This window comes from Chiloscyllium plagiosum, chromosome 4, assembly GCF_004010195.1.
Source record: "Chiloscyllium plagiosum isolate BGI_BamShark_2017 chromosome 4, ASM401019v2, whole genome shotgun sequence".
NCBI lineage: Eukaryota > Metazoa > Chordata > Chondrichthyes > Orectolobiformes > Hemiscylliidae > Chiloscyllium > Chiloscyllium plagiosum.
Window position 1 is genome coordinate 100,776,945 of NC_057713.1, and position 17,149 is coordinate 100,794,093.

Here is a 17,149-nt window from a genome sequence, read left to right on the forward strand (position 1 = left end):
GTTTATAAGATGATCAGGGGAATAGATAGAGTAGACAGTCAGAGACTTTTTACCTGGGTACAACAGAGTGTTACAAGGGTACATAAATTTAAGGTGAAGGGTGGAAGGTATAGGGGGGATGTCAGGGGTAGGTTCTTTACCCAGAGAGTGGTGGGGGCATGGAATGTGCTGCCTGTGGGAGTGGTAGAGTCAGAATCATTGGTGACCTTTAAGCGGCAATTGGATAGGTACTTAAGCTAGGACAAATGTTCGGCACAACATCGTGGGCCGAAGGGCCTGTTCTGTGCTGTATTGTTCTATGTTCTATGTTCTAGATTATCCTGAGCAGAGATACCCTAGGCCAGCCCTCAGCAAGTCCCCAAAACAAAGCTGAGCCTTAGCCAAATAGCTGAAATGTTCTTCAGGATCCAGGCCAACCAGCCATTGTAGTTGCTGCTAGTCTGTGGACTCGGGACAGCAAGGGAGGCCTATGAGTAAGAGAACTCATAGGCTGGTTTCCAGGAAAGTACACACCCTGGAAAGTCCATCTACAGTTAAATTGCTTCGCAACATTCAAATCAGTACTAATCAAAATAAAAGTCTGGGTAAATGGTAGCCCAGTTCTCATGGAGGTCTATACCAGCGTAGCAATGTCAGTGTTGCAGAACCAGTCTTTAACCAGATTCGCTCTGGACTCCAAACTTTAAATTTGCACAAGACCTCAATCAGACAGAGAACCTATACCAGAAATCCATTACAGATTAAGGGTATGGCCTCAGTTCCAGTCTCCTATGAGAAACAATTAGTGCAGTTGCCACTGATTGTAGTAAAAGGCTTGGGCCCAAGCTTGATGGGCAGAATTGGTTGGGAAAGATTCATCTTGATGAGTTCAACATTTTTCAACTAGAATGTGGCTGCCTGAGTGAAGTCCTAATTAAAAAAACACAAAGTTTTTCAGGAAGGTCTAGAACCATCAAAGGAGCTAAGACCACTTACATATTGACCAGGGAGTAATTCTGTAATTCTGCAAGACCCACCTGTTGTCATTTGCCTTACAAGCAAAAGTAGAGGCAGAAATCAGGAGGCTGGAAAGTGAAGGAATCACAAACCAATGCAGTGTGTAGAATGGGTACCACTGATCATAGTGATAGTGAAGCCTAATGACTCTGTTCACATTTGTGAGGTTTTGAGCAAATGGTAAACCGTTTGTCTCAGCTGGATAAATACCCAGTCCTTCTGGAGGTCTTGTAGGCAAGGGGGCTGTCCTTCACATCGCTGGGCACAAGCCATGCATACCTGCAATTGCGACGAGATGAAGAGTCCCAGAAGAATGCCAGAATTAATACTCATAAAGGTTTGTACCAATATACAGGACTGCAATTTTAGCCTGCACCGTTTTCCAGTAGACCATGGAGAATATTTGACAAGGGCTACTCCAGGTTGCATTTATCTGGATGACATGCGATTAACTGGGAAGACCAATAAGGAGCATTTGGAAAACTTGGACATGGTCCTTAAAAGTTTCTCCCAGGCAGGCATAAGCTTTAGAATAGAAAATGTATGTTCTAGGCAAACCAAGTGACCTACTTGTGCTTCAGAGTTGACAAGACTGGGTTACACTTGTTGGAAGATAAAGTGAGCGTGATCAAAAGTGCTCCAGTTCCCATATTGATGTTGGAGTTTAGGTCTTTCCTTGCATTGGTGAATTGTTACGGAAAATTAATGTATAACCTGGTCTCCCTTATACCTACTATTGAAAAAGTGTCAGGCTTGGAAGGTTTCATAGTCAAGAAGTAGCCTTTAGCGAAGTGAAAAAGCAGCTATCGTCATCTAAGGTGATGGTCCACTACGATCCCAAGTGAAAGGTTGTGCTCACATGCAATGCCTCCCCATACAGTTTTGGAGTAGCATTGGATCACTGGTGGCTCAATGGAGGGATTGCCTGATAGCATATGTTTCCTGGACTTCAGCTGATGCTGAATGTAAACGTGCCCAGATAGAGAAGGAAAGTTTGGCCAGTCATCTTTGAATCATAGAATCTCTATAGTGTGGAAACAGGCCCTTCGACCCAACAAGTCCACACTGACCCTCCAAAGAGCAACCCACCCAGACTCATTCCCCCACCCTATATTTACCCCTGACTAATGCACCTAACCTACACCTCCCTGAACACTATGGGTAATTTAGCTTGGCCAATTTACTTAACCTGCACATCTTTAGACTGTGGGAGGAAACCTGAGGAAACCCACACAGACACTGGGAGAATGTGCAAACTCCACACAGACAGTTGCCCGAGGTTGGAATCGAATCTGGATCCCTCGTGCTGTGAAGTAGCAATGCTAACTACTGTGCCACCGTGCCACCATTGGTGTGATAAAGTTCCACCAATACCTTTATGGACATGGATTTGGGATGATGGATCATAAACCCCTTCTCGGGTTACCTAAAAAGGACATGGCCATGCTACCGATAGCTTCAGGTCGAATTCAGCGGTGGGCCTTTATTCTTAGAGTGTACAATTACAAGTTGGAACATCATTCAGGAGGCCAAGTGGCACATGCAGATGCCTTAAGCTGCCTCCTGATGAGGCCTCCCTGGTAGAGTCCATTCTGGTTTTATATTTTCTGGACACTCTTCCAGTCACTGCTGACAATATCTATCTGTGGACACAAAACTAAAACAGCTGGTAGTGATGGGGGCAACAAAAGGGCCATCACAACCAAGATTGAAACCTTTCTGGACCTGGCAAGACCAGATCACTATAGAAGATGGCATATTACTATGAGGAATAAGTGTGATTGTCCCAAGGAAAAGTCACCGCAGGTACTGGCTGAACACCAGGGTCATCCAGGGGTATTGCAAAATGTTATGTCTGTTGGCCAGGATCGGATGCCGATATAGCTGCGCTGGTGGGGTAATACCTAGAGTGCCAACAACTGCAAAAATTACCACCAGCAATGACCCTAAATTCGTGGAAATGGCTGGGTAAAACTTGGACTCGGTTGCACATCGACTGTTTTGGTCCTTTCGTGGGCTCAATGTTCCTGGTCATTACGGATGGCCATTCAAAGTGGTTCAATAAGTGCATAGAGTTTATTTGGCAAACTCAAAGATGATGATTGAAAAGCTGCGAACGTTGTCCTGGAAGTATTGATCATGGACAATGGGACAAAAAATTCAAATAATTCCTAAATTTGAATGGTCCGGCAACAAGAGCGGTTCAAACATTGAAGGCAGACTTAAAGAAATTATCTACAGCTTCATTTGATATGAAACTGTCCAGGTTCCTATTTTATTATAGCACCGCCCCTCACGCAACCACAGGAATAGCTCCAGCACAGTTGCTGATGGGTGGAAGACTCCACACCAGGTTAATCCTGGCATTCCAAGACCTGTGGTGGAGGGTGAAACGGCAGCAAAAACCCCACGCCAGCCACATGCCTAAGCGAGACGGACACTTTATGTCAGGGGACGCAGTTTGGTGTCTAAAACATGGAAATAGGCCTGCATGGGTTGAGTCGAGGTCCACAAGCAGTCACGTCACATGACATACGTTTGGGTAGGTGAGGCAATCGTCAACAAACATATGGACTACCTGAAAGTTGTTACCTCACAAACGGGGCAGGAATAATATGTACCTGGGTCTCAAAACAGCCAGAAAGACTGTCAGAAACTGTGGGTGACTCCTTTCTAGCATTGAAGCAACCTCAGAGTCCGAGATGAATGCAGCCTCAATACTATTACCACCTGAAGAAGAAGAGGGAACTCTCCTGAGATGCTCCAGGCGCAAGAGACAGACTACGGTCCGGTACACACCAGCTGTGTCCAACTCAGAGGAACTGGACTTGGGCAGAAAAGTCCCAGGAGAAGCTACGAGAAAGAACAGGTCTACATCCCCGGACTTTGGGTGGGGAGAATGCAGTGATTGGAATGAAGCCAGGTGGATCTCATTGATTATGAGATTCTTGAATGGGTTTGTTAATCTTGTGTTGAGAACAGAGTGGTGCTGGAAAAGCACAGCAGGTCAGGCAGTGATGAAGGGCTTTTGCCCGAAACATCGATTTCCCTGTTTCTCTGCTGCTGCCTGACCTGCTGTGCTTTTCCAGCACCACTCTGATCTAAACTCTGGTTTCCAGCATCTGCAGTCCTCACTTTTGCCCTTTGTTAGTCTTGGGCCAAACAGGAGATTCAGACAGTCTCTTCATTCTCGGGACTGACTCTGAGTGAGCTGGTCAAGGCCTATGTACTGTACACATGTAAACAAAGGGTGACTTGGAGTTGTTCCCTAAGGAAAAAAATGAGATGTTGATCTTCCAGATTGCGCTGAGCTGGAGCACTGCAGCAAGTCCAAGACAGAGACATTGGTTAGCGAACATGTGTTGAAGTGGCAAGCAACAGGAAGCTCAGGGTCATCTTTTGTTGATAGACAACTGAACATATTCTTTCTCTGGAAGCTTCCATGGGTTTGTAAAAGGTACAACATGACTGATTTGTAACAAAATGTCTCTAATGTATCAGTTTAAAATTCATAGCTTAGAGCAACTGCTGTAGGTTTTCTTCAAGTTTAAACTCAGTATTTTACTTCAGAGAATAGGCAGCTTCTGCTGGCAAGAACAATAGTAAGTCCTTCTTTATCTTCCTCTTTCTGTGTGCCTGTGTCTCAGCAACTTGTTCCCAGTTCCAACCTGCTCAGTTAGCTAAGAGCAATCAGCTTCAGGTGTACACAGCTTCCTGGCTTCTGTTTGGTAATTGGGCCAGTGACAGAATGGGGCCCTTCAATGACCTTAATTGACAACTTAGGCCCTTAACTTCTTGAAAGACATGAAAGTCTCCAATGGACATACTCATGCAGTTTTTTTTTACTGCTATGGCAGAAAGGTGGTGAGTACCTCGACAGAGTCAGTTTTGTTTTACTCACTCATGAGACATGATCATTGCTGGCTGGCCAGCATTTATTGCCTGTCCCCAGCTGCAGTAAAGGAGGTGCTGGTGAACTGCTGCAGTCAACATGCTGACTCACACTACCCTTAGAGAGTGAATTCTAAGATTTTGACCCAGTGACTCTGAAGGAATGGCAGTATATTTCCGAGTCAGGATGGTGAATCACTTCGATGAGAACTTGCAGGGGGTATTCCCATGTCACTGATGCCCTTGTCTTTCTAGATTGAAATGGTCATGGGTTTGGAAGGTTAGGTCTAAGGAGTGTTAGTGAATTGCTGCAGTGCAAATTGTAGATAGTACACACTGCTGACGCTGAGCATCAGTGGTGGAAAGAACACAAAAATTTGGACGTGATGCCAATCGATTGGGCAGCTTTATCCTGGATGATGTCAAACCTCTTGAGTGTTTTTGGAGCTGAACCCATCCAGATAGGTGGGGAGTATTCTATTATACACTTGACTTGTGTCTTCTAAATATGGATAGTCTTTGGAGAGTAAGGAAGAGAATGACTCACCAAGGTACTCCGAGACTCTGACCTGCCCAGTTGAGTTTCACATCAATGCTAACCCTAAGTATGTAAACAGTAGGGGATTCAGTAATATTAACACTATTGAATGTTAAGGGTCAGTGGTTAGAATTACTATTATTGGAGATGGTCATTAGCTGGCACTCGTATGGTGCTAAATGCCCAATTTGTTTGTCCTCATCACCTCCAGTGAGAGGACAATTGCCACCCAAGTCTCCAATACAAGTCTTGAGCTTTCAAGCTTCTAACACAGACCCTGGGCTGACAACTTAGCAGTTTGTGCAAAACACCAGGGGTCTCATCACAGTTTACTTGGTTTATCACTTCCTCGAAGAAGTTGCAAGGATAATGGAACATTGTCCTCATCTTTTTCCACGCCAGGTCTCCAAGCCCTTAGGCTAGCACTAATAATCAATTTGCATTGTTTAACCTGAAATTGCAGTAACACAGTGTCTTTTGAACACTGTGGTAGCCTACCTCACTCAGCACGAGCTCCACACCTATTGGTTGAATCAGTTGTGTTACTGGCTCACAATTTTCCTTCCTTGTGCCTGGTATAAATGTCCTTGAAATTTATTTTGCATTTGAATGTATTTAGCGTGATATTAACTTTCTTCACATTCATCTTTGCTTTTATTTGGGACTTTTTTTTGCAGAGGACCTTCTGAATGTTGTGCTCCCTCAGTTCCAGCTGTGTGATGCTCTTCTACATCAGAAGTGCTGTACAAATGCAAGTGTTTGTACCACTAATGGTTCTCAGTCCTGTCATCATGTTGTACTATTGAAAAATCTTCATGCTTCATATTTATCTTCAGTTGGTATCTTTTCCCCTCTGTCTCTGCTAGTTTTTAAATTGTTTCTCCACTCTGAACTACCAGTATTGTTGATTACAAGTAGCTAGTATTGTGTCATGTCTACAGGTATAAAATCAGTTGATTGCTGGCCAGCAGACATTCTCATTCTGATGTTTTGTTCTGTTTCAGGTGAGAGTTGGAATACATCCATGTGTCGTTGAAAGTAGCACGGAGAATGAACTTCTATGTCAGATAGATCCTGAGGGAGCGATGGATATTGGCATTGCAGCTCTGGTGTCCGTGACAGTCCATAACCTCGGCACAGCTATCAATACAGTAACCAATGAATTGAGTCGTCGTTTTGTGCTGCTTCCTCACATTGATGATGTTAGCCCCAATGTTGGGTCCACAATGGGAAAGACCAGAGTAACCATCACTGGGTCAGGATTTGGAGCTGACCTGAGCGCTGTCAGGGTCCAGTTAGCCAATGTGCTTTGCACGCTGGTTTCTGCAAACTGCACACATGTCATCTGTGACTCTTCAGCTTCTATTGCCTCTACTGGGATTGTCACACTTTCTGTCCATGGCATCCCAGCGGTGTGTAGTGGCACCTGTGACTATTCCTACACAGAGAGTGCAGCACCAATCATACTGAATGTGTCTTCTACACTCCTGACTACAGTTTACACAGAGCTTACTATAAGTGGCAGTGGATTTGGGAACAGTGTGGATGAGGCTTTCGTCCATATAGGAAATGCCAGTTTTGTTCCAAATGATGTTTCAGACATCAGCATGAACTGCACAGTAGGCCCCGTGCCTGTTGGCAAACACACACTCAGGGTTTTAACATTAAGTAAAGGTCTGTCACTAAGAGGGATTTCCATCACCAGTGCTGCCAGAGCTTCCCTCTCTCCAGCATCAGGAGGTATCCATGGTGGTACCACATTGTTAATAACAGGAAATGGTTTTATCCAGGATGAAACCATTGTGATGGTTCACAGATCTCCATGCCACCTTCTTTCGGTCACTCCAGGTGAAGTTAAGTGCATCACTCCCGCTGGTCCCCCAGGCACTGTCGATGTAAAGATTACTGTTCGTTCTACAATGTATCCTGTCCTTAACTTTACCTACAACCAAACAGAGACTCCAGAAGTTCTAGCTGTATCTCCAGTAACAGGTAAGTAGTTGTTAGAACTTGATCTCCATGCTATGTTTCTGAAGTAATTCCCTAATCCCAAAACCAAGGGTGCTTCTAAAACTCGCGACAACACTTGCCCTCGCACTAACACTCCCACTAAAATAAACACTCCTAATGCAAACAGTTCTAACATGAACACTCCCTCTTCCATCAACACACACCTAATACCAACACACACACTAGCACAAGCGCTCCCTCTCACACAAACTCTCTCCCTGATGTGAATTCTCCCTCGAACACAAAGACTCCTCACGTTAAGATTGTCTTTAATTCTTCTACTCCAACTCCCAGCAGTCAGGCCTGACACAGCACTACCATCTCCATACTGGGCAAGGCAACAAGTCAGGCCTCAAATCTACCCCAGTCAGAATAGGATTAAGCCCAATGCTGTTGACACCAATTTGATCCACACTAACCATCCAGTTGATTGAACCAACTCGTGGGCCAGGGACACAACAGCAACTCTCAGTTGTGATGGTAACATACACTTTTGCACACATGGTGTTGGTTGGAGCTATGGGGTAGCGAGGGCAAAAATTCCAATTCCTTACTGTACCACAAACACTGTCTTTAAATGGGCCCTCACCTGAATGTGGGCCCTGGCTTTAACACCACGCTTACTCTAACATTATTACACACTTTACCAGGAAGGCTTTCATTCATAATAACTTTCTCTTTCACATGAGTGATCACTTTAAAATGGACACACCGTACCTTTGTCAAAGGGAGGTTATGCCGAACAAATCTAGTGAAATTTTTAAAGGAGGTGACCAAGTGTTTGAATGAGAATCGAGCAGTTGATGGAGATTAGATTCCCTACAATGTGGAAACAGGCCATTTGGCCCAACAAGTCCACACCAACCCTTCGAACAGTCACCCACCCAGACCCATTTCCCTATCCTAATACACCTAACACTATGAACAATTTAGCATGGCCAATTCACCTGATCTGCACATCTTTGGATTGTGGGAGGAAACCGGAGCACCCGGAGGAATCCCGCGCAGATACGGGGGGAAATGTGCAAACTCCATACAGACAGTCTCATCAAACCTGGGGCCCTGCCAGTGAGGCAGCAGTGCTAACCACTGACTCACCCCCAGTTTTTATTGATTTCAGCCAGGCCTTTGACATGATCCTACATGGAAAACTGATTTTAAAAAAAGTTAAAAGCTCACGGGATGAAGAGTAACTTGGCATGTTAGATCCAAAATTGACTCAGTGACAGGAGAAAGAAGGTGGCGATCGAAGATTGTTTATGTAATTGAAGCCCTGTGCGTAGTGTCTTAGCACAGGGATCTCTGCTGGGTCTGTTATTCTTCGTGATGTAGGTGTGAATGCAGGGGGTAGAGGCGGAGACAATATGTAAATTTACCAATGACACAAGATTGGTCAGATGGTTGACGGTAAGGAATAATGTGTTGGGTTACAGGAGGTTATAAACAGAATGGTTAGATCATTGGCAGATGGACTATAACCCTGATAAATATGAGGTGGTGCACCTTTAAAGAAGGAACAAGACAAGGGAGTACTCAACGAATGGCCAGAAGCTAGAAAGCTCAGAGAAACAGTTGTTCGGGTGCTTGTCCACAGGTCCCTGAAGTGGCAAGACAGGTTAACATTATAGTAAAGAACTTATGAGGGACACGTAACTTTATCGGTTGCGGCATGGTTTATAAGAGCATGGAAGTTAGGTTGGAGCTTACAGAACATTTTGGTTAGACCACAGCTGGAGTACCGTGTCTTGTCCAGGCCACCATATATAGGATGGATGTGATTGCACTGAAAGAGATGCAACAGAGATTCACCAAGATGACTGGGATGGAGCACCTTAGCTATGAAGGAAAACTGGATAAACTTGGATTGTTTTCTTTGGAGAAGGGAAGGTTGTTGGGGGACATGATTAAGGAGTATAAGATTATCAGGGGCATGGACAGGGTGAACAGAAAGTAGCTGTTCTCTTTAGTTGATGTATCAATAACAAGGGAGTATAATTTTAAAGCAAAAGACAAGAAATTTAGAGGGGATTTGAGGAAAACCTTTTTCACCCAGAGAGTGCTGAGGGAATATAATGCATTGGCTGGGAGGGTAGCTGAGGGAGAACACCTCACAGGCTTTTAAAAATATTTGAATGAACATTTGAAGTGTCATAACATTCATGACAATGGGCCTAATGCAGGAAAGTGGGACTAGTATAGGTATATTTTTTGTGGTCTTGACTCAGTGGGCTGAAGGGCCTCTCTATACTGTACAATATCATGATTCCCTTTAGCATGGACAGTCCCTTTCACACATATACTGCCTGCTATGAACAGTCAAAGGGTCAAGTTATTTGACATGATCTAAGAGCCCATGAGCTGTTCAGTCTACATCCTTGGCATCACATTGTCAATGAAACTCATATACCACATTACACATTATTCAAATAATCCTGACTATGCTAGGAGTTATACTGGAAACCAAATTATGAAACCTGGCTTATGTGATTCATTTGTGTATGGTGGAAGCTATAGGTATTCACATACAAGACCTATTCTTTGTAGGCAAAAAGATATGTTCATACATTGCACCTTTAACATTGTGGAAAAGATTATCGAGACTGCCAATCCCTGCTACATTTCCCAGGGCAATGGCCTGACCAAATGGAGTCTACCCACCTGGCCTCAGTTAAATCAGCTAAGATTGACAGTTAACATGCCATGCTGTAACTCCATGCCAGTAATGCTCAAATCAATCAGCATCCTGTTCTCATTCTATATGAATTGATGTTCCTTTTCTAAATTTGGTTTCTTGCTTATCAGATCTGATGAGTATCTGATGAAAAACCTAAATTTTGTGTCTGTTTAACAATATTTGAATTCTGTACTATCAAGCAATTGCCTGTGCAAGAGGTTAGATTTGGAGAAGTGCAAATATCTTGAAGGATTCTATGGTTGGCAAAAAAGTAAATAGAATTTGCATCACCGAAACTGGCCATCCAGTCCACTGGTGAATAAGCTCCATACAAACCTCATAACAACCAATTCCATCTCATCTATTAGCATTTCATTCCACTGTGTTCTCCCTCACACATATCCCCTGAAATACATCAACAGCCTAAAGATTCTCAGAATTCTTTCCCTATTGTTTTTAGGTGTAAGTGAATCAACAATCACCATCATTGGGTCGGGATTTGGATCTTCTGCCTCTAACATCACTGTCTCAATAGACAATGTCTTGTGTAAAGTGACCATGATGAATGACAGTTGCGTTCAGTGCATTGTGGGACATCATGCTGGTGGCACATTCCCTATTTTTCTGAAACACGAGAGGTGGGGATACGCATTGTCTGATCTGTCTTTTCAATACGAACTCAATATAAACAGTATCTTTCCAACTGAAGGTAAGTACAGAGTTTCAATTTTCTTCAAATTTCTTTGGTACTTTTATGGAGACAAGAAAATAATTGGATTGAAATGTTTCATTGTGGAAGGGTGGGATAGTGTAGTTGTTTTATTCCAGGGCTAATAACCCATGGAAGCTGGGTTTGAGTCCCAGTGCAATCAGAGAGTTAACTTTCAGTTTAACAAATTTATTCAGATAAAACTGTCCTGGTGACAGTGATTTTGAAGCTGTTGGGTTGGAATACAACCCAATCTGCTTCCTCAGCATACTTTACGAAAGGACATCTGTCCTCCTTACCTGGTCTGGACCTACAGGTGACTCATGACTCATGTTCCTCATCAATGTGGTTGACTTCAGACTGTGCTCAGATTTATTCTATTGAATCACTCAGTTGTACCTCTACCCTTGAGAGAAATTTAGGGATGGGTTGTAAATGCCACTAATGCCTATGTCCTGAAAATGGAGAAAAAAATCACTAATGAGATATTTTAATTAATCAATGTATAAACTATTTCTGAGAGACACAGACCTGCAAGAGTGTTGTTTTGATCCTCAGTCTGTTAGTTTAGCTGATGTCTCTTGGGACAGAGTGCCAGATTTCATCTTCATGGCCCTGTTCTAAGGAGAGAAGCCTCACATTCTGCTTATTTCTTCCATAGGCTAAGTGTTTACTCAGCCAAGTTTGATCTGATTGTAGCCTTAACTTCACTTTCCTGCCTGTACCCCTTAACTTCTGATTATCTTCTCGATCAAAAATCCATCTATCACAGCTTTAAATGTTCAATGGTCCAACTTTCACAGCCCTCTGTTGAAAAGATGAACACACACTGATGATGCCATATGTAAGAACAGACTCAACTCCTGCAGGAGCTCCTACAGGAAGAGACATGCCTCCAGAGTTCAGAACAGACACTACCATTTATAACCCAAATACATAACCTATCCCAAATGTTTGAATTAATTAAAATGACAGTAAATGAATCCTAGGTTCAAAGACATTGAAATCACATTACATCACGCACCTACAAGTGTTAATTAGATTTTAATTTTGTTTCCTCTCATATACAGGAAGCTTTGGTGGTGGTGCATTACTAACAATAACGGGCATTGGATTCGACCAAGAAAAATCCAAAGTGTTTGTGTGTGATGGTGAATGCAAGAAGATGCCATCAGCCTCCACTTCCAGAATTCTGTACTGTCAGGTGCCACTGCATAATGGTGAGTATCAGTCAATATTTGATTTCTTATTGTGAAGTGAGGAGACCGACCACAAGAAACAGGCTTTTTCACAGAAGGTGGGTTGTATCACTCCTTCAGCCCTTTTGGTGCTGTAATAATCTCGATGATAGGGTGGGAGGAAGTGAGGATTGCAGATGCTGGAGAGTCAGAGTCAAAAAGTATGGCGCTAGAAAAGCACAACAGGTCAGGCAGCATCCAAGGAGCATGAAGTTGATGTTTTGGGCACAAGCCCTTCTTCATTCCTAATGAAGAGCTTATGCCCAAAACATTAACTCTCCTGCTGCTTGGATATTGCCTGACTGCTGTGCTTTTCCAATGCCATACTTTTTGACTCCATGATAGGGTGGCCAACTATGATTGGAAATACAAATGGAGCCTTCATCCCATGACTTCTCACTTCCGATTCTTCACCCCCACACACTTGCCATTGATTGTTGTACTTGGCCATCCTGTCAGCAAACTAACATCTAACACCCAGTTGGATATTGAAAAAATGTTTCCAAATGATTGGAGATTTCTTGACTCTCATTTTTCCAATATTTTTAGAAATAATAAATATAAGTATTAAAAACATGAAAACAAAATCAAAAAGTGGGCAGAAATTTAACAGAATATAGTGAGATGAGTTAGGTGAAACTTTCAGCAATCCAATTTGACATCAAGATCATCCAGTTGCATCTTGTACTCTTTTCTCAAGCAGCATGGCAAGATTCTCACTAGACAGCAGTGAGTTCCTCATTGATACTCATTATTTCTTGTTAAACACCTTGTTAACAGCCAACTCTCCATGGATTGTGATCTTACCAACTCATCATACAAACTTGCCATCAGAAAAACATGACATAGAAGCCAGAGTAGGTTCTTGGTAGGCTTTACACATCACTTGCTTTAAAAGACCTCTATGTTGGCCCTGAGCACTAACATCTTGGACAAGTTCCATGGGCACCAGCCATACAAACCCCACACCCATGGACATTGGTATCCATAAACTCTGTGAACTGTCTTGGCATACCTCTAATCTCTCTCATCAGATGTTTATGTACTTCAAAGCTGCACCTTGGGCTACATCAGCTATTATCATGATAATGCTACAGAAAAGACTTTGTGCTCAAGGAAAAACACTCAGTTTGTGGACTGAACCAGACTGCAATTCTGGGCTCTGTTATGAAGTTGAAGGCGTAAGAGAGAGTGAATGCTGTTCTGAGCTGAGAGATTACAAGCACCTGTGCATATGACTAGATAGCAGCCTCAGAGTATACTAGAAATTTGAAAATCTGTAACATTTGGCTGTGAAATGGATACTTGAGTTTTGGTTCCTGTATTGACAACAATTCAAATTTAACCAATCTGTTTGAATTACGCCCCAAGATACTAAAACCCAATCATGTTTGAATTTATTGTTTTGCCAACTTCAAACCAATGAGACAATCCAATGCTGAGGATATAAAAATGCAGACATTTTGAAAATTAGAGAGAGAATAACTGCCATTGAAATATAAACTAGAAATTAGGAAACACTCTCTATCAAAGGTACCTTTTCATATGAAACATACTCACAGTAAAAAGAAAGAAGACGACCCAGGGAATTCAGCAGCCAGAAGAGTGAAGTCACAGAAGATGACACTGGCTCTGTGGATTTGAAATTAAGCTGATGTAATTTTAATAAGTGTCTTATTGGAACAGCATATTGTTATAGAATTGGAGGCAGATAATGAACAGTTAAGAGAAAGGGGGGCTTAGAGTTGTGAATGGTTGTTGTTTAATGTTCACTCTTAGTTAAAAAGTAAATTGATGTTATTTCTTTAAATAGTGGAATTTGGGAGTTCTCTGTCACTCATATTTGAACAGATTATGAGGCGAAGCGAGGTGAGCTTTTCTGGGTGTTGGTTTAATTAGCAGAGGGGTTCACTGCTGTGTTGTAACAGCTCTTTGCTGTTGTCATAGTGCTCACTCATTTTGACCCGACCTGGATACTCTCAGCATCCCTGCCATGCAGTTCCTTGCCTGCCGTTTTTGAGTTTTGACCCCTCAGCCAGGAATACAAGAATCATATTACTCCTGTCTTTCCCTGTCATTTAGTACAAACACAAAGCTAGCAAGCTTGTTACAGTTGTCTGCAGGCATCAGTTCAGTCATGGGGGCAGGGCATCCTTTGCTCAGGGTATCCTGGCACAGTAAGGGCAGCCTCCAAAATGAGTCCAGGTACTGCTCAGGACAGTCAGAATAATGATCTTCTGCTGATAAAGGGGACATATCCAAAAGACTGGCAGCACACCATCTGTCTTGAATGTTCATATTTATTTTAGGCTGTTTTGCTCTTGGAAATAAGAAAGTGGCAAATATTCTGGAAGATTAAAGTGGAAGGTGCATCTATTATTATAGAGTCATAGAGATGTACAGCATGGAAACAGACCCTTCGGTCCAACCCATCCATGCTGACCAGAGAATGGGAGATGTAACAAGCGAGTGGGTAGGTATTGCAAAGGGCTCACAGAGTGAGTGGTATTTCAGATTGCGGTGGGTGAAGATCAGTGAAGAAATGTTACAGGCAATAGTGAGAGTAGTAGAATATGAGACAGTAACAGGCAAATCCAATTGAGGATACTGAGTAAGTATGAGGTAGCAGAAATAAATGGTGACACTTGTATTGACAGAGTAGATAAGAGCATTGACCTTCTTCCTACAGAACAGGGCACTCCTCCAGATGGCTGACACTCTTTAACCTGAGTGAAAACCTTGGGGTGACATAATATGGTGTCGTAGGCTGCATTGTTGGTGCTGGGGATGAAGAAGTCCTGCGTTTGTACCAGTCCATTCAACAGGACCTCCAGGTTACCGACTGCAATGCTAGATGCCAATATTCTCTTGTCTGCCACGTCCAGGACAAATACCAGAAACTGTGCCATTGCTTGCCTGAATGCGCAAAATAGGTTTATAAATATGTTGCCAAAGCTAGAGATGCGGTGAATTCTGGGATCTCCGTGCATGATGAGTTGCTTCACAAATGATATGGGGTAGATGTGATGGAAATCAGATATGATTCTCACCGTAAGGGCTGAAATGTCAATTAATAAGGCAGGTTTGGTGAGATATGGCAAATAAAAACTACTAGGCCTTTCAACTTGAATCATGGTCCCAAATATCCAAACAAACCTCCAATTGTATTGTGGAGATCAGCCAAATACATTTTTAAAAGAAAATGTGTCTTAAGAGTTACCACCAGTTGCTGCCTTGGAAACTTGTGAATTTATCCATTTTTAACACTTCCTTGCGCAGGTACTGACCCTGAGCTGGCGTGTGACGTGGTTGTTGTAAACGGTAATGATTCAAGCAAAGTGTCCAATGGCTTCACCTACCTATCAGCTTTGACCCCCGTAATTACAACCATTAACCCCAGGAGAGGAGGAACTGGGGGAGGCACCAAGCTGACCATTACAGGGTCAGGTTTCTGGTGAGTTAAGACCTCCATCACACTCGCAGTAACCATTACTGCTAATTATAACTAAAAACAGATTTTTATATTAAATGCTCATAAGCATGGAGTGGAAGTGCAGGGGTAATGTCAATGGCCTGGTAATCCATAACCCCAGGCTGACACCCAGGCACATGGGTTCAGAACCCACCATTACAGGTAATGACATTTATATTCGATCAATATCTTGAATTAAAGGCTAACTAAATGATGAGCATTGTCATCTGTCACAAAAAACACATCTGTTAACTTACTTGGTCTGATCTGTGACTCTAGAACCATAACATATCTATCCTCACTTCTATCAAGCTACCACAAAGCAAGGGAATGAAAGTGGACAGACCACCCAACAATGATGTAGACACACTGAACAAAAACAGCAAACACAGCTTTTGCCAATTCCTCATTCTCAAAACATGAGAAACTTGTGCAAACATTGGGAGAGCTGTCCCACAGACTAGTCCAGCAAAAGCTTAACATAGTCATACTCAATAAATCAGCACCCAACAGATAATGCTGCAGAAATCCCTATATTTGTAAACCTTCCATCCCATTGACAGGACAGACCTTGCAGAAGTGACAACATGGTGGTGTAGTTTTGGGTAAAGTCACGATAGTCCCAGAGGATCATGGGGCTGCTCTCTCATTAGAAAGATGAAGAGAGAGAGATAGAGAGAGAGAGAACTGGTGGTGAGTTTATTCTGAGGGTCACCATGCCTCAGGCACCCCTCCCAGAATTCAGTGATTCCTCACTGAGGTGCACTTCCAACTTGCTACCTGATACCTCAGAGTGTGCATTGTCAGACTAATAGCATTACATCTCATTCTTCAAGATTCCAATTTGGAGTGATGACGGACCACAGGTCAGAAATATACTGCCAGTCATGTCACTCTCCAAACAAGGGAACAAGTGTCCTCCACCTATAAGTTTAATTTAAGATATCAGTGAGAATTTAATGGTAGATTACTAAAGAGGAAGCAATGGTGTTGTGGTAATGTAACTAGACTAGTAATTCAGAGACCCAACAGCATAGAGTGCAATTTAAATTCAATTAATAAATCTGCATTGTAGCCGCAGTTATGACCAAGATGATAATCATTGATTGTTGTAGAAACGCAAAGGGTCCACCAATGTTCTTTAGGGAAGGAAACCTGCTATCCTCACCTGGTCTGGACAAAAGTGACTCCAGACTCTCAGCAATATTGCTAACTTCTAATGACCTAAAAAATTTCTATTCAAGGACAACAAAGGTTGGCCTTTCCAGTCACACTCTCATTCTATTATTGAACAAAGGCAATAAATTTAAAGTCTGGAAAGAGTTTCTATGCACACAACGTACATTATTTGAGACATGACATACAGTGATTGTAGCTTTGTTCAGGCAAAATGGGGTGACTTTGGAGCTATGGTTCCAAAACTGGAGATCTCCTCAGCTCATGCCTGGGTGGGTAATAGACTAATTGAAGCAGAATCATCACTTATCATTACATCAGTGACCACCTGGTTGGGAGAAGATAAACGAAGTTCTTCCTGGTCTGTTTTCCTCTGACAATTCCTAAATTCCTACGCTTTCACCATTGGTTTGGAAACAAAGCAAAAATATTGCATATCAACGTA

General features: G+C 42.7%; 1 protein-coding gene across 1 annotated transcript in view; it reads left to right on the plus strand.

Annotated features, from left to right (window-relative positions):
• The window catches only part of LOC122549503 (fibrocystin-L-like), a 218,614-nt gene that overhangs the window by 105,001 nt on the left and 96,464 nt on the right, over positions 1-17,149 (plus strand). The window contains exons 38-41 of the mRNA XM_043689363.1: positions 6,430-7,417; positions 10,570-10,818; positions 11,889-12,038; positions 15,336-15,510. Coding sequence (XP_043545298.1) covers positions 6,430-7,417; positions 10,570-10,818; positions 11,889-12,038; positions 15,336-15,510 — 1,562 coding nt within the window. The remainder of the gene's footprint in view (positions 1-6,429; positions 7,418-10,569; positions 10,819-11,888; positions 12,039-15,335; positions 15,511-17,149) is intronic.